The 16,684-nt window shown below is 34.9% G+C and overlaps 3 protein-coding genes across 5 annotated transcripts; 2 read left to right on the top strand and 1 right to left on the bottom strand.

The window, feature by feature from the left end:
• Positions 1-2,500: 2,500 nt before the first annotated feature.
• Positions 2,501-5,195, top strand: LOC121225183 (uncharacterized). Of its 3 annotated transcripts, none has more exons than XM_041109368.1 (5): positions 2,501-2,703; positions 3,062-3,964; positions 4,151-4,351; positions 4,494-4,689; positions 4,769-5,195. In XM_041109368.1, the coding sequence occupies exons 2-5, from the start codon at positions 3,089-3,091 to the stop codon at positions 4,951-4,953; spliced, it is 1,458 nt and encodes a 485-aa protein (XP_040965302.1). In that variant the 5' UTR covers positions 2,501-2,703; positions 3,062-3,088; the 3' UTR covers positions 4,954-5,195. The 3 variants fall into 3 exon arrangements, with proteins under 3 accessions (XP_040965302.1, XP_040965301.1, XP_040965300.1); XM_041109367.1 differs by having other exon boundaries at positions 3,034-3,964; XM_041109366.1 differs by having other exon boundaries at positions 2,984-3,964.
• A 297-nt stretch (positions 5,196-5,492) lies between these two features.
• LOC107893379 (conserved oligomeric Golgi complex subunit 3) lies at positions 5,493-13,886 on the top strand. The gene is made up of 25 exons (XM_041109364.1): positions 5,493-5,822; positions 6,236-6,319; positions 6,411-6,518; positions 6,697-6,741; positions 6,834-6,908; positions 7,024-7,119; positions 7,283-7,360; positions 7,540-7,625; positions 7,871-7,937; positions 8,055-8,117; positions 8,214-8,315; positions 8,483-8,587; positions 8,676-8,768; positions 9,013-9,101; positions 9,269-9,488; positions 9,722-9,805; positions 10,340-10,456; positions 10,574-10,606; positions 10,871-10,957; positions 11,034-11,096; positions 11,365-11,481; positions 11,970-12,062; positions 12,373-12,498; positions 13,132-13,232; positions 13,523-13,886. Exons 1-25 carry the CDS (start codon positions 5,733-5,735, stop codon positions 13,650-13,652), a joined length of 2,352 nt encoding a protein of 783 aa, XP_040965298.1. The 5' UTR covers positions 5,493-5,732; the 3' UTR covers positions 13,653-13,886.
• A 507-nt stretch (positions 13,887-14,393) lies between these two features.
• LOC121225182 (probable pectinesterase/pectinesterase inhibitor 12) lies at positions 14,394-16,341 on the bottom strand. The gene is made up of 2 exons (XM_041109365.1): positions 15,456-16,341; positions 14,394-15,273 (listed from the first exon to the last, which is right to left on the bottom strand). The coding sequence occupies exons 1-2, from the start codon at positions 16,339-16,341 to the stop codon at positions 14,585-14,587; spliced, it is 1,575 nt and encodes a 524-aa protein (XP_040965299.1). The 3' UTR covers positions 14,394-14,584.
• Between the last annotated feature and the right edge of the window lie 343 nt (positions 16,342-16,684).

The following is a 16,684-nucleotide window of genomic DNA, read 5'->3' as shown; positions in this document are numbered from 1 at the left end:
ACAAAAATCACATACAGAAACTTTAATTATTTAAAAATAAAATAAAAAAGTAAGTCTTAAAATTTTAAAAACCTAAGAGTGCACAAATTTTTTTAAAAATCAGATTTCAATTTATTAATATAATCAAAATTTAATTAACAAAACCATTAAAAAATAAATAAAGTGATTACCTCAACTTTATAATTACATTTAAATTCAAACTCATATCTATAATTACAATAATTAATTTTAATGGAATAATTAGTAGCAGTAAGTCAAAAGTTGAAAATAGGTTAGTGGAAGAGAAGCGATATCTAAGGAGGAGTCAAGAGGAGTAGACAACCTTAAACGTGGCGAGAATCAAAGCTTCTTTTACCTTACGGGGTTGCGTGTTTCTGTTTCAGGCAGTTAAGCAAAGCAAATCCTTATTATTTGTTTATTATGGGGAAAGGGAAAGGCATTCTTGATTTCTTTAGCCTATTCCGAGAATTTAAAAAATGAATTTGGATAAAAATACGAAAAGTTTTGGGTAACATTTTTTGGTTTAAGCTCGGCCCAAATTTGTAAAAGAAAAATTGTTGCCTTTTCTTTTCATTGTTTTGTCATTGGTTTGGTGTTGCTACTATATTATTAATATTTTGTTCTTATTATTTGGTATTGTATAACTTTTGTTTTATTGTTAATTTTGTTATTATTTTAGAGATTTTTACTTGTTAAGTTGTACCTATCTTATTATTATTTAAATATAAATAATTTTTTAAAATTATTGAGAAATATTTATTTATTTTAGTGTATTTGATGTATTATATTTTTTAAATTTATTTTTATATAAAATAAAAATATGAACAAATTCTAATACGAGTGGACATGATAGGATTTTAGTATTTTTATTCGGATTGAACTTGGGCAAAATTCTAAGCATATTTTTTGGTCAAACTGGGCCCAAACATAAAAAACAAAAAGCCTAAAATTGTATTGAGACAAATCCATGATAATCTCTAATTTTAATCCAATTAAGATCTAAGACACTCTTTGGGCTTTTTGCAGTGCTAACCTTAGTTTGCCCTTCCATTTACTTATTATATAGATATATAATTATATAAAATATTATTTTAAAAATTAAAAATACATGTATGTAAATATAACTGGATATTTAAATCCACTACATTAAATTCTGAACTATTTAAATTTAATAAAATTTATTAAATAAATATTTTCACCGGTATTGTTTATTATTATTTTATCTTTTACAATTTAAAAATAATTATTTTATATTTAAATTAATTAAAAACATAAAATATTATATAAAAATTAATTTAAAAAATTAACTCAATGAATGAAATTAAGGATATAAACGAATTGAGTTGAACTTGAATAATAGCAACATCGAGCTCAAGCTGGATTTGAACTTCAAGGTTCTATACTCAATTCGAGTTTTATCGAACATCAATTTCTAAGCGAGAGCTTGGTTTGAGACTCAATTGAGCTACTTGAGTTCGATTAAAGTTGTTTATCAATTGTCATACTCAAGTTCAAATTCGAGCTTGATTAAATTCTTTTGTACTTGTTTTTTCTATCTAATATGGGCAATTAAGATAAAAAGGTCGATTAAACTCGTGAGCCTCTCAAATCAAATATTACCTTACTCAAATATCAATAGCTTGAGTTGTTTGAACTTGAACTCAACTCTATAATTACCATTTTGAATTCAATTTTTTAAAATAAATTTCAAATAGTTTATTAGAATCGATGTCTCGTTTATTGAACTAATCCAAATTAATAGAATTTAATTCAATAAATTTTTATAGGGATAATATAATTTTTGACCTTTGTTTGTACTTGTGTTTTTTTTATCTACTTTGGTACCTGAACTTGGCAACTAAAGTCGTTTTGGTCCCTGAACTTGAAAAATATAAAAGTTCAATGACGTGGTATTGTGCCACAACATCACTTGAAAATTTTAAAAAATTATATATAATTTCAATTGATGACATGGTACAACCTTAGAGTGTCACATATATTGTTCTAATAATCGAATCACTAGTTGAACCAATCAAATCATTGATTCTCGATTTAGTCAATTTGATTGGTTCAACTGTAAAGCCAACGATAATTAAAAATTCATTAAAAACTTAAAAAAATACAAAAAGATCATTAAATCGATTCAACTAATGATTTTTGTCCCAGTTTTCGCTTTTACTGATTTTGAGCAGTGTCTTTGTTTGAACTAGTATATCGGTCGATTCTCGGTCCAATTGGTTTTACCTACCAATGCAGTCAAGTTCCAAGAAAATTGTAACATCATCAAATCTTGAAGGAATCCAAATTCAGGAATCAAAATGGATCTAGTTGCCAAATTGAGATATCAAAGTGAACAAAAGAAAAAAGGTACGAGTACCGAATTGAATCTAATTACCAAATTAAGGGGCCAAAAATTATATTATCCCAATCAACTTTTGGATTCATTTTCTAAAGAACCATAATATTATATCATAATCATAATTATTTACAAAATTGATCTCAATTGAATTGTTACCGCCTCCAATTTCCTTTGAGTTTTATTTCGTTATACTTCCCTCTTTATTATTATTTTTCCTTTTCATTTTATTACATTTCACAATTTCCCTCATCGTCAAACCCTATTGTCACCCTTTCTTTCTCGTGGCGTTTCGAAATTAAAGATTTCAATCGTGTAATACTAATTCCCAGATGCAAGCGAAAAAGGTACGAATTTTATTTTTATTTTTAATCTCAATTTCTATTTTTATTTTTATTTTTAATCTCAATTTCTATTTTTATTTTCCTCCTTCAAACAATAAATTAGGATGAAAAATCAACCATGATTTGTGAAAACCTAGTTCTAAACGAAGTTATTGTATTTTGATTTTGTTAAACAATTACGTTTGAATTGTGCATAGGAGAACAAAAAAAAAAATTGTTGGGTCCTCTGTTTTCTTTTGGGTTGATGAGATATATTTATTTCGTGACTTAATTTGTTGTTTAGGGTTTCTTTTTGCTAGGCGGCTAAGACGGGTGTTCATTTTTGAATTTCAGTGAAATTACTTGTTGTTGTTGGATTTAGGAATCAGGTTCTTGGTTGTGTGGTTGAATGGCAAGATTTGAGGGTAGGGTTTCGTATTCGTCGCTTTCAGAGGTAGAAAAGGAGAATAATAATAATAACGCCTATCAATTTGATGATGATTATATTGATTCTGATTGGACTGTGCCAGAAGATAAAAGTATCGTCTCATTAGGCTCAAAGTCGATAAAGAAAGGTAATCCTTATCAGTTTCCTGCTGATTCTGATGAGTTCATCGATGGAGGATATGATTCAAGCGATGATGTTCGTGTATCCATGCCGAATGGCTTGGAACCAGAGGTGAACTTGAAGAATGTGTTGAGTGGGTTAATTGCAATTGTAACCGGGACTAATAAAGGCTCCCCGGGTGTTTCAGTGAATCAGCAGTGCCAAAGTTCTAATGTTTCATTTCTGGGGTCTGGAAACAATGGGGATACCTGTTTGCAATCCTCTGTTTATATACCGAGTGCCCCGCCGCTTATGGAGCCAAGGGGGATAAATTATAATGCATATAAAGAAGTGCTGGAAGCTGAGCCTCCGGAGTGGCTTCCAGATAGTTCTACCACTGTTTGCATGCAGTGCAGTTCTCTCTTTACAGCAATCACGCGTGGCAGACATCATTGCCGGTTTTGTGGAGGGATTTTCTGTAGAGCATGTTCTAAGGGAAGGTGCTTGCTACCTGTTAAATTTAGGGATAGAAATCCCCAGAGGGCGTGTGATTCTTGCTATGATAGACTTGATCCATTGCATGGTGTTCTTATTAACTCCATTAGCAATGCTGCACAAGTAGCAAAACATGATGTCATGGATTGGACGTGCACTCGAGGTTGGTTGAACTTGCCGGTTGGTTTGTCCATGGAACATGAGATCTACAAAGCATCCACCACCTTGAGAAGCTATTGCCAGGTTTGAGCCTAGTTTTAATTATTCATACAAGACAGTAGCTTTGTTTTTCTGTCTAGATCATACTTACCAGCTAGATTGAGTTTCATGTGATTGGTCTTGCTCAACCGGAGCACATATTGGAGCTACATAATTGAATATATTTTGGCATGGTGAGATGTTTCGAATAACAGTAGTTCAAACGGACAGGTTGCTCGGTTGAGTCCAGAGAAATCTATACCACTGGCAGTTCTTAAAGGAGCCAAAGGCTTAGCTATTTTAACTGTTGTTAAAGCTGGAGTTCTTTTAGCATACAAGCTCGGAACTGGTCTTGTTCTTGCTCGAAGGTCCGATGGAACATGGTCTGCTCCATCAGCTATATTCTCTGTTGGTTTAGGATGGGGTGCTCAGGTAAACTTTTGACTCTGAAAAATATATACCTGTTCAAGCAGAATTTACACATCTAGGCAGCTAAGGAGCGATTCCCTCCCACGTTCCGTAGTATTTATATGTATAATCTATTTGCTAAATTCCATTTTTATGCATTTCATAGATTGGGGGTGAGCTCATGGATTTCATAATCGTGCTTCATGATTTACAAGCTGTAAAGACATTTTGTAGTCGCATGCATTTTTCTCTTGGTGCTGGCTGCAGTGCTGCTGCAGGACCTGTGGGGAGAGTGCTGGAAGCAGATCATCGGGCAGGAGATAGAGGCTCCGGCATGTGTTACACATACAGTTGTAGTAAAGGTATTCCATCCTGCAATGTATTGCACTCCTTTCACTAGTTTGTGGATTCAGCTATCCAATTTATCACAAAATTTTGCAGGGGCATTTGTTGGTGTGTCACTGGAAGGGAACATCATTGCAACAAGAATGGATACCAACCTACGGTTCTATGGCGATCCTTATCTCACCACTACTGACATATTACTCGGGACTGTGAGCCGGCCAAAGGCTGCTGAGCCCTTGTATGTTGCTCTGGACGATCTCTACTCTAGCCTAAATTGTTAGTTCAGACCATTTGGGTACATTATCTCGCTCTGCAGCTCGAAACAAGCAACAACTTGACCAACATGGTGCACGTCTTGCCTTGTTGACTGTACAAAATATAGCTGCCTTTCATGGTTATGTGGATGTGCATGAAGTAAACATGCAATTCAAGGACGAGTACCTTTTATAAGCCAAATTACGCATTGTACCAAATATGCATTAAACATTTGTGAAATAAACCAGTCAACCGTAAATGTTTCTTATTCTTGGTGATTCAATGTTTTCAGTTACTTTTGAGTGGAAGATCTTCCAAATGCCCTCCAAAAAACATGAAAGCTGCAACATTGTATTCGAAAAGAGAGAAAAAACTAAAAAAGCTTGGACATCAGCTAATAATAAAATTTAGTAGAGTAACATATGAATATATTCTACAATTATTATCATCTGTGATAGATAATCATTAAGCAAAAATACGAAGATTCAAGTATACGATCGTATGTTCAAAGAAAAAAATAATTTCTGGGTCAATTACTTTTGGGCTTCTTTGTTTTCTGACTCGACTTTGCCCAAACATATCTAGAATGGGTTCAATGGCTGAAGATTCTTTTCGTCGTCTCCGATCTAAACCTATATTACTTGACCCAGAAAATAAATGGCGCAAACCAGAAACCGCTCTCTGCTAAATAGAATGATGCGTCTTGAAAGGTTATCTGCTTTTTAGAAAACGCCGTCGTTTAGCGAGCAAGTTAACTAAAGTTCGTCTGGCCTATCAGAACCAGACTCCTTCCGTGATAGAGAAAATGGCAACGAATCCAGCAACGGCACCTTCGAAACTTCCTAAATCCGGAGCCATCTCCAAAGGCTACAATTTTGCTTCTACTTGGGAACAGGTATGTTTTCTTTTTACATAACTTTCTCTTCGAACACACAGATGTTTGCCTTCACGTTACGAATTGAATCTCTTATAGTTTAGATCTGTTATAATTTGATCTCAGTGAACTTATAACTTTCAACTTATAACTGTGAATTTCGAGAGAAGAGGAAAACCAGCTTTTTAATCGACTAGCTCTTTTCTATTTCGATTTCTTTCTCTCATTTCATTCTTAATTTTAGTAATTAACGGATCCTATCTCTTCATTCGAGCCATAGAAGGAACCGAAATGTGATAATAATATTAATAATTATAATCTGAAGAGCTGAAAAACATTTTAGTTTGAATATTGGATCTGTGAAGTGGAGCTGGAAGCTTTAATTTGGATTATTTATGTTTAATTTAATTTCTTTTGGGGATTTTTCTCCGTAGAATGCACCTTTGACTGAGCAGCAGCAACGAGCAATACAGATGCTATCTCATGCAGTTGCTGAACGGCCGTTTCCAGCCAATTTGGTGAGTAATTCTATTTCTTGTTGGTAATATGTGTGTGTGTGGGTGTTAAATTTCATTCTGAATGTTTTGGTTGGATTATGTTGGTGTTTAGGCTCAAGAGCGAACTTCAGGGCAAGATAAAGGTTTGTCCGTTTCTACAAAGGATGACAATTTTAGAGATTCTGAAGCTATTGATGAAATTTTGGTTAATTCAAATCAGGTAATTAGTTTAGTTGTATTTCTTGAGTGAAATGGAGATGCGGAGATCTGAAATTTTGTGGATGGTATTTTATTTTCTTCTTTGAATGATCTAGTGCTACCATGGTTTTATGACATCGATGAGATTTGGATCTACTGCATTTGATTCTTTTTTCTTGTTTCCACACTTTCTGGTACAGTTTTATAAATGGTTCACGGATCTTGAATCAGCCCTGAGGTCTGAGGTTAGTAGCAATTTCTTGTTGCGATATATATGAACATGGAGTGATTTAATTAGATATCTATTTATTGCATCTCATTGCTTCTCTTCCTTCAGACTGAGGAGAAGTATCAGCACTATGTTGATACTCTAGTAGACCGCATTCAGACTTGTGATGATATACTTCGACAAGTATGTTCTTTTTCTTTTATATCTCCATGCATTCTCATTTGCTTTGCTAGCTATTTTATTGGTTATGTCTATATTTTACGCAAAGATTTTAAAGCTAGCAAGTACTCCTGTGTAGGTGGATGAGACCTTGGACCTATTGAATGAACTACAACTGCAACACCAAGCTGTAGAAACAAAAACTAAAACTCTTCATGATGCATGCAATCGATTGGTATGGTTTTCATTGGGAAGACTTCGGATTTAGTTTCATCTTCTTGTTTCTAGCTTATTCACTTTGGCTTTATGTTAGGTGGCTGTAATCCACTTATTTTTTAGATGGAAAGTTTGTCTTGAGTTGGTTGATTCATTGCCTCACAAGCTTGTTCTCATTGCAGGTAATGGAGAAGCAAAGGCTGATTGAGTTTGCTGAAGCACTTCGCAGTAAGCTTGAGTATTTTGATGAGTTGGAGAATGTAAGGTTTGAATGCTATCTTAACTAGAAATCAGTTTAATTAAGTGTTACTTCCTTGTCTTTGCTTATTATCCTATTATCCTTTAGGATTTATGCTTAACTTTATGTTTCTTGATGAATTGCTGTTGGTGCAGTAGTTCTGAAATTTATGGTTTGTCTAATTTTACCTCTTCTATACAGATTACTTCCAACTTTTATTCTCCAAACATGAATGTTGGAAATGCAAACTTTCTCCCACTTCTTAAACGGCTCGATGAGTGCATATTGTAAGTTTGCATTTGAACTTAGTCTGCATGTGCAAACTGTTTGACAATCGTGTAATAACTGTCCATATGAGCACATATCATCAAAATATTTTAATCAAAATTTTCCCTTGTAGGTATGTTGAGAATAATCCACAATATGCAGAATCCAGTGTTTATTTGCTAAAATTACTGTTTGACAATCGTGTAATAACTGTCCATATGAGCACATATCATCAAAATATTTTAATAAAAAATTTCCCTTGTAGGTATGTTGAGAATAATCCACAATACGCAGAATCCAGTGTTTATTTGCTAAAATTCCGTCAACTCCAGGTAAGGAAGGAATGGTACAATCTTGGACTTTTTCTTTTTTCTCTTTTGGTAAGTGAATGAAATGCATGCATATAAGTAGATGTTTTGACTAAATGCTCCTGGAACCTGTTTTTACAGTCTCGGGCTCTTGGTATGATCCGCTCTCATGTAGTATCTGTTCTCAAAAGCGCATCTTCTCAGGTAAAATATCCACCTATAGATGAAAGTTGCGTATATCGGCATGTATTTCTGTATGAAATAAATGCCTCCCAAAATGCTTGTTCTTTCTCTCTTTAGGTCCAGGCAGCAATTTGGAGCAGCGGTGGCAACAAAGAATCTTTTTCTGAGGGTGTTGAGGCATCTATAATTTATGTTCGTTTCAAGGCAGCTGCTAGTGAGGTAATGATTTCATTTTTTGATGTGGAAACTGTCACATTTTTTCAAATCTGAATATTTTCCCAATTTAATGGCAAGTAGAGTTATATCTCTTCTATATGAAGTGGGACCATATACTACAATTAGATCCCCCCTCAGCAGAGGTAATTAACATTTTTAAACATTTGCAGCTTAAGCCTATATTGGAGGAAATTGAAAGCAAAGCATCAAGGAAAGAATATGTTCATCTTCTTGCTGTATGCCATAAATTGTACTGTGAACAGAGGCTTTCTTTGGTTAGTGATTACCCCCGCACATGCATGCACCGTTATTTCAATATTCAAATTGGTTTTTAATGTCTGTTAATATACTATTTTTTTAAAGATAAAAGGTACAGTGCATCAGCGCATATCTGAATTTGCCAAGAAAGAGGGTTTGCCATCATTGACTAGATCAGGATGTGCTTACTTAATGCAGGTATAGTGAACTTACTGTCATATTTAGCAGTTGAATATGGAGATGAATTTTGGAAATTTTGTTCAATTAAAGCTAGATTTGTTATTTGAGTTATGCGTCCTTTGCGTTGTTGATTTTATTTGGTGATATTTAGAGATGATAAAATTAGCCCAGCCGTTTGCTTTCTATTTAAACTGGTTTTTTTAAATTGAAGAAACGTGCACTGTCTTTATTAACTTCATCCTACACGTTTCGATTGATGTAGGTGTGTCAACTTGAGCATCAACTCTTTCATCATTTTTTCCCATCTTCTTCTGAGGATGTTTCAAGTTTGGCTCCATTAATAGATCCTTTGTAAGTACTCTTGTAGTTCAATGTTGCACAGCTTTCTTTTCCCTGTTTCCATTTTTTTATGGTTTCCTTTAGTTTAATGATGCTTTATTGAAATTTATCAAAATAATATCCAGAGTTTGACTTAAGTATCAATATTTTGCTGTATTACTAAGTTGGATTTGTTGCAGGTCTACATACTTGTATGACACATTGCGGCCAAAACTCATTCATGAAGCAAATGCTGATTTTCTTTGTGAAATGGTTGATATTCTCAAAGTTGAAGTCTTGGGAGAACAGCTTAGTAGAAAGAGTGAGTCATTGGCAGGGTTACGCCCATCATTAGAAAGAATTTTGGCAGACATTCATGAACGCTTGACTTTTCGTGCTCGAACATATATCCGTGATGAGGTTTGTTATTGCTTATGTGTGCTTTCATGTATATGTTTGTGACTTTATTCTCTGTTTTTGAAAGAACAAAATATTTTAGTTGTCAATCTTTTGAGATTTAAAAATAAAATTGCATACAGTTGCACTTCATGTTTACCATGTTGGGAGAAACTGTATTGTGCTTTCTGAATGTGCCTGTCTGAGTTAATACCACACATCCCAACTCTGAACATATTGTCTTCTTGAATACTCAGATTGCAAATTATATCCCGATTAACGAAGACTTTAATTATCCTGCAAAACTGGAGCATTCTGCAGACGTGGTGTCAGAAACAGCTGTAAGTGTTCTTAACAATTCTTTGCTTCTCTTATAGATTGGATTATCCTGCAAAACTGGAGCATTCTGCATTTGTCATCGGTTGTCTGACAATGGAAAGCTACTTTCCTGCAAGTCAATTCAGACCCTCATGTAAATGCTCTTTATTACCATTATTTATAGGACCTAACTTGATTTCTACAATTTGTGTTGAGTTATTCTCCTCCTCCTGTGCTCAACTTTAAGTGTTTAGCCAATTTGTTGGATTGTTTAACACCCTAACAGTTGTACTTGTACTTGCCGGTACACTGTTGAAATTTTTTATGGGTTTGTCCTAGTTGGTTGGAAACAACCTAATTGATGACATGTTACCCTAATCACTTAGTGAAGTATGCTGTGTCAATTACTGCATCTTCGACATATCTGGATATTGACATTGGCACGATTAGCAGTACATTGCTCATGTCTGCTTGAATTTCTCTTTCCCTTTTCTAAAAATATAATTGTGCCACAATTAACAGTACTAATTGCATTGATTTTTCCTTTCTGTCTGCAGACTAATGCAAACCCAGATGTATTCAAAACTTGGTATCCACCCTTGGAGAAAACCATATCTTTTCTCTCAAAACTGTATCGTTCTTTGGAACCAGCTGTCTTCACTGGCTTGGCACAGGTGCTTTGAGTCTTTGGATTTTCACTCCTGTTTAGTTCTTATCTACTGAGTTTCTAGTAGTATTTCCTTTGCTGATTTGTCCTTTAAAGGATTAATTTTGCGCTTTTTTTTTCTCAGGAAGCTGTGGAAGTTTGTTCTGTCTCAATCCAAGTAAGTTAGCTATACAAACAGTTAATCAAACTATTTAAGTTCTTAAGTTTTTTTTGTTTTTATGAGTGTGTTTTTGCTCTATCACTTCAAACTAATTTTATATGCTGAGAAGTTTGGTTTTAGATTTTTAACGAAATCATGTTATCCCTTCTATGATGAATTTGAAGGCTTATTCCCTCTTTAACATGTTCTCAAACATGCCATGGGCTTGGTTGGTTTTCTAACTATTTGTATTTGTCCCTCTTTTATCTTTCAATTGTATAGAAAGCAAGCAAACTAATTGCAAAGAGATCCACACCAATGGATGGGCAACTCTTCCTTATAAAGCACCTTTTGATATTAAGGGAACAGGTTATCTTTTTTACCCCTCTTTTTCTTTTTTAAAAAATTAATAAGATGTAACTTTTAATGGATTTTGGCCTTGCAGATAGCACCATTTGACATAGAGTTCTCAGTTACACACAAAGAGCTTGATTTCTCTCATTTGCTGGTAGGCTAAACTTTCTTTTAACTGAAACACACTGCTTGGTGTTTACAATCTTTTCTATGTCGTTAGCATTCCTAGGAGGAAGCTTGTTTTTTTGTTTCAGCATGATAGTGGGACAAATAAAAAATAGTATAATACTTATTTTCTTAAGATTCCTTTGTTGTTTAGGTTGTTCAACCTTCAGTTTTTTCCATTTCTGGAATTTCATTCATATTTTACCTTTCTTTTACATGGAATTAAAGCCAGATTTGTTTTCAAATGTCTTTGACAGGAGAACCTGAGACGCATACTTAGAGGTCAGACCTCATTATTTGACTGGTCTGGATCAACATCATTAGCAAGGACCTTAACTCCCCGTGTTTTGGAAAGTCAAGTAGATGCCAAGAAGGTTACCATTTTTTACCTTTTGATAACTTTATTTACCGTCCTTAATGAGTTGAAGTGCCATTTGCCATCTTGGGTGCATGTGTTGCTAAAATAATCCTCAACCCAACGCATTAATTCTCAGTTCTAGGAAATGAAAAATTGCAGAGTTTGTGAAAATTTAATAACGTAATATGAATTTTAATTCTTATTCCCTGAAGCAAATTATTGCTTATTAGCAAATAACCTATATTTTTGTGAAGTTATTTGGTCCTGCAACTATTATACTATTTCACTGCTGCATCCCACCTTTTCCTCTTTTCTCCCCTTTTGTCAACACTCCTCATTGCCTTGGGCATTATTTTAATTATAATTCACCATTAATTAATGCCATTCAGCATTCAGAAACTGTTGCTTTTCTAAACTATGATTTTATTATCTAGTAATCTCAAGGCTTGACAGTTCTGCTTTTATCATTAGCATAAGATGTCTTCTGTGCTCGTTTACATGCAGGAACTGGAGAAAAGCTTAAAGGCAACTTGTGAAGAGTTTATTATGGCAGTCACTAAGCAAGTAGTGGATCCTATGCTTTCATTTGTTACCAAGGTTCATATTTTTCTCCTCAATTAGCCTTTCCACAACTTAAGATATTAGAAGCTAAAAGGAGTAGATATTTCTTGCTAGCGAAATAAGTCCAGTTCCCTTTGAGTGGTGCAGCTTGAAAAAGTATTAAGTCCAGTTGAAATGTCAGAAATTTGAGCTTGGATATGAATATTTACTTCAACTAGTGATGTGATATTTAACAGAATACCTTGTATTCATACTTCTGTGAATCAAAGCATAACTTTGATAGTGATGTTCTTTTTCCTGCATTGACGCATGACTAATTGTCTAAGGTTTCTATTTGTTCCTACAGGTAACAGCTGTAAAAGTTGCATTATCTTCTGGCACGCAGAATAAAAAAAGAGACTCAGTAATGGCTAAGCCACTCAAGGAACAAGCCTTTGCTACACCAGAAGCAGTGGCTGAACTTGTTCAGAAGGTGTCACATTTTTAATTCATGTTTTGCCAGTGTACTTGGTCATTACAGTATGCCATTGGAGCATACATGTATGGATACATACAAACTTTAGTTATGCATGTAGTGCTTGTCTGTATCTAGACGTATGTATACGTATCTCTATGCATATAAAAAAATAAATCCATGATAGATTTAACCCCCAATTGAATGAAATACTGATTATAACAAGCATGAAACCAACTCCTATTGTGGACAGCTTCAAGACAGAATGAGAGCATGATTAACATTTTAAGTATAAACCGGAATTAAGTATATATCTTCCCTTATATAGCATTAATGCCATGCCTATTTATCCTTAAAAATACCATTGTGTCGGGCCCTTTCATCTGATATGTAGCATGAATGAGTTTTACATTCATGGAGTTCTCTACGATAATCCTTTTTTTTTTCTTTGGAACTACTTATTTGTTACCTTTCTTGTTGACTTTCAAGGCTGATATTGTCATAGACAATTTTCATTCATCAATATATATGTTTAGAGTATGCATCAAGATGTATAATTGTCTGAATTAAAATTGCAGCACTCAGCGACAAATTTGTTAATAATTTCAATGTTTAGATTCACGGGATTGACTGTTTACGTTTCTTAAACAGGTACATTCAGCCATTCAGCGAGAACTTCCGGTTGTGATAGCAAAGATGAAACTTTATTTACAGAACTCATCAACAAGAACAATTCTTTTCAAACCTATCAAGTAAGCTGTTTCTCTCAAATTCAAAATGAACTTTATAGTTGTGTATCTAAGACCTATGTATCTGTGAAGTTCTTGTGTCCAACACTCATGTTCGAAGCATATCCAGACATGGATGGAGATATAATCCTACAATGGACTCTCCAAATACATGAAAAACTTGAAAAAAAACACGTTCAAGTCTGAGTAACATAATCTAAGACTAAGAAAGACCTGAGGAAAGAATAACTTGTCTTTAATGTTTAAGTCTTGTAATCTGTCGGAGCAACATGGTGATTCTTTTATTAATGCAGGACAAATATTGTGGAAGCCCATATCCAGATTCAATCTCTTTTAAAAGCAGAGTATTCTCCAGAAGAGAAGCGTACAATCAACATGGTCCCAATAGAAGAACTGGAATCACAGCTCGACAATCTCTTGTAAGGAGCTAACAAAAGGTCAATCAAATTCTTTCAACTTGACTCGGATTTCTTTAGTAAATTTTGGCTAATACATACCCTGGTTTAGTCTGTTCATAAGGTTATACTGATAGATAAGTAGAAAAAAGTAGTCATACAAAATTGTCCAGTCTTCAGAATTTTCATTTCTCACGTTCATATATTGGCTACCATTGTTGATCATATTTTTCATTTTATAAAGTTTTATATTTTCGCTTCATCAGCCTAGAATAGGTAAAAGTACCATAGAGGCCTTGTATTAGGAGTTGAATTGTATTTTACTCCTACTAAAAAAATAGGCAAATTAATCCCTGTACATTAGGAAGGACTAATTTGCTTTTTGATCTATCATATAAGGATTAATTTGCTTATTTGTTGAGTAAACGGAGCAAAATACAATCTAACTCCTAATATAACGGTTTCTATGATAGTTTTACCGCTTAGTATATGTTTATCTGATTCTTATACGTCCATCCTAAGTTCAACCGTAACACTGTACACCCACCTAAGCTTTTTAAAAATCCCATCATGAACGGACTTGGTGAGTGTGGGTACAGGTATATGTTCAACTGTACCCGTCTCTAAAAAGGTGGACACAGGTTTCAAGGCTGAAGACTCACATGATGTATTTTATCAAACATTTTCACGGGTAGTAATATGTTCGGACAAAGCTAAAGCCACAGAACAATGTACAGTGTTTGCAGTTAAATCAAGTCGCCACTCGCCATGGACAAATTCTGCTTGGCATTTTTCACTTGTTACACTTCTAAAGTACAAATTAATGCTTTGAAAACTGGAACCTACCAAGAGACAGGACTCGATATCCACGTGGATCTGACCTGTAAAAGTGAAAAACTCTTTGATTGGCTTATCTGCTAGATTCTCATCACTCATCACAATAATGTGAACTGGTAAAATTCAAATACCATAATCATATGGAAACCAAGTAGAATCCAGCCAAGCTTCACCGGTGATAAACTCCGAGACAGCGAAATCACAAGCGCTCTCATAATCCATTATATGGTACCCAGGCCAAGCAACCCGGTCATCCGTGATTGAACCTGGTCCGTAATTATTGTATTCTCCGTAATAAAGAGTGTCTAAGCCTTCATCACTAGACCATTTTCTCCACCCATTAGGATCAATGAAGTCATCAATGTAGGATTTTAGAAAAACTGCTGTGGAATATAGCCGCCATGGTCTCCCAAGGTAGCTTTTAACATTGTTAGAGTTTCGGTACAGTTCATTCGTGGCGAGTATCGAACAGTTCTGTATCGAAATTCCAGTGTACTGATCCAAGGTGTCTCGAGATTGAGCTGTAATGACAGTGAACTGACCCGGCATTGGCATCCTGGATATTATGTTACATGCCTGGAACACTGCAGCAGCGTTCCCAAATATATAATCTATGGTGCCGGATATGTTGCATTCACGGTAAAATTGTCGAAAAGAATGGACATATAATGTATCCTGGTAGCCGTTGATGGTACATCTGTAGAATGCAGCTAAATCTGCACTTACTCTTAATGCAACTGCTTGGTGCTTCTCTGGCCCTGCCCTGTTCTGTATTGTTATGTCTCGAGCTAAAAATCCTTCCCCTGATACCGCTGCAACATAAAGTTACAAAAGCAACGATTTAGATTTAATGGAACATGTGTGACCTATGGATAAGTCTAGTATCACGGTTCGTGCCAAGCTGTGGTTTTGTCACTGAAAGTTGATAGTTTCAAGCATTCAACTAAAACAAAAATTCGTAAGCAAGAAAAGCAAGGAGTTATGGAGGATTTACCAAGAGTTGCAGATCTGAAGGTGGTCCAACCATCAACTACACTCCGGTTCCCAGTAATGAAAGTGACCTCACTGCCATCTCCGATCAAAACAATGTTGGTTTTACAGCTGGGGATCACCACATTCTCTTCGTAAACCCCTTCCCTAACATAGATCATCACCCTTTCCTTACTCTTATTCGGAGCAAACCTTATAGCATCACCAATGGTGCTGAAATTCCCCGTCCCATCGACCGCAACAGTCACCACTTCCCTCGGATCGTATTCGTCGTCAACTCCTTGCAAAACCCGACAAGATAGCCGACGATTCCGATGCCGTTTTCCCAACTTAGGAAGCATAGAAAGAGAGTTACTAAAGTGCTTGTAAGTACCAATCAATGATTTCACCATAACAGGCTTCAATGGACCCAAAGCTGAATCCAACCCTTCTAAACATGTGTTCTTGTTTGTTAATGCTGCACTAAGGTAAACTCTTGCATCGGCTAGCTTCTTTGAATCCCCATCTTTGATGCTTGACACTGTTTTCTCCAATATAGATAGTGTGGTTTCATGGAGCTCTTTGCAGTCTTGCAGTGTCCCTCTTTGTTTTTCAACAATATCGTTGCTGTTTCCGCCATTGGAGAAGAGATTCGTTAGCTTTGTAGCTTCGGATAGTGCAGTGTGGAGGGTTTGGAGTAGGTAAGTGAGTATGTCGGGACTGATGTTTATTGAAATGGAAAGCTTCAATGAATCGAAACAAGAATCTGGGTATGGAGTGGATTGGCAGATGCTTTGTATGGAAGTGAGATTTGGGCTTAGAGAATTTGTTGAAGAAATGTTGAGACCCAAGGTTGAAGAGAAGAAGATGGTGATGAACAGGATGGATATTGCTTTACTGGAGGAAGCCATTGAACTAAGAGGATTTTTTTTTCTTTGTTTTATAGACCCAAGTAGATCAGATAAGCCAAATTGTTGGGATTTTTAATTTTTTTTTTAAATTTAGAATATTTCAAAATAGATACGAGGATTATAGTTGTTGGAATCGGATTGAATCGTCCGGTTGGATCTGTTGAATCGTAAAATGTTAAGTATACTAGTCCGAACAAAAAAAGTTGAACTAGTTGGACTGTGAATCAATTTGAATTGGATGGATTGAGATACAAAAAAAAAACTAATTGAGTTTAGGGTTCAGTTGAATTGAGTTTTATAATTTTATACTTAACTTTAATTTTATGATTTTTTTAATAATTTA

The sequence above is a fragment of the Gossypium hirsutum genome, chromosome D13 (genome assembly GCF_007990345.1).
Source record: "Gossypium hirsutum isolate 1008001.06 chromosome D13, Gossypium_hirsutum_v2.1, whole genome shotgun sequence".
Classification (NCBI taxonomy): Eukaryota; Viridiplantae; Streptophyta; class Magnoliopsida; order Malvales; family Malvaceae; genus Gossypium; species Gossypium hirsutum.
The sequence above is the reverse complement of the archived record's forward strand: the minus strand, read 5'-3'. Positions and strand labels throughout refer to the sequence as shown.

Coding starts and splice junctions, on each gene's coding strand:
- LOC121225182 (XM_041109365.1), bottom strand. CDS start 16,341: ATGGCTTCCTCCAGTAAAGCAATATCCATCCTGTTCATCACCATCTTC. Junction 15,274..15,455: donor CTTCAGATCTGCAACTCTTG/GTAAATCCTCCA, acceptor TTTATGTTGCAG/CGGTATCAGGGGAAGGATTT.
- LOC121225183 (XM_041109368.1), top strand. CDS start 3,089: ATGGCAAGATTTGAGGGTAGGGTTTCGTATTCGTCGCTTTCAGAGGTA. Junction 3,965..4,150: donor CCTTGAGAAGCTATTGCCAG/GTTTGAGCCTAG, acceptor TCAAACGGACAG/GTTGCTCGGTTGAGTCCAGA. Junction 4,352..4,493: donor GTTTAGGATGGGGTGCTCAG/GTAAACTTTTGA, acceptor TGCATTTCATAG/ATTGGGGGTGAGCTCATGGA.
- LOC107893379 (XM_041109364.1), top strand. CDS start 5,733: ATGGCAACGAATCCAGCAACGGCACCTTCGAAACTTCCTAAATCCGGA. Junction 9,489..9,721: donor GAACATATATCCGTGATGAG/GTTTGTTATTGC, acceptor TTGAATACTCAG/ATTGCAAATTATATCCCGAT. Junction 10,607..10,870: donor TTTGTTCTGTCTCAATCCAA/GTAAGTTAGCTA, acceptor TCAATTGTATAG/AAAGCAAGCAAACTAATTGC.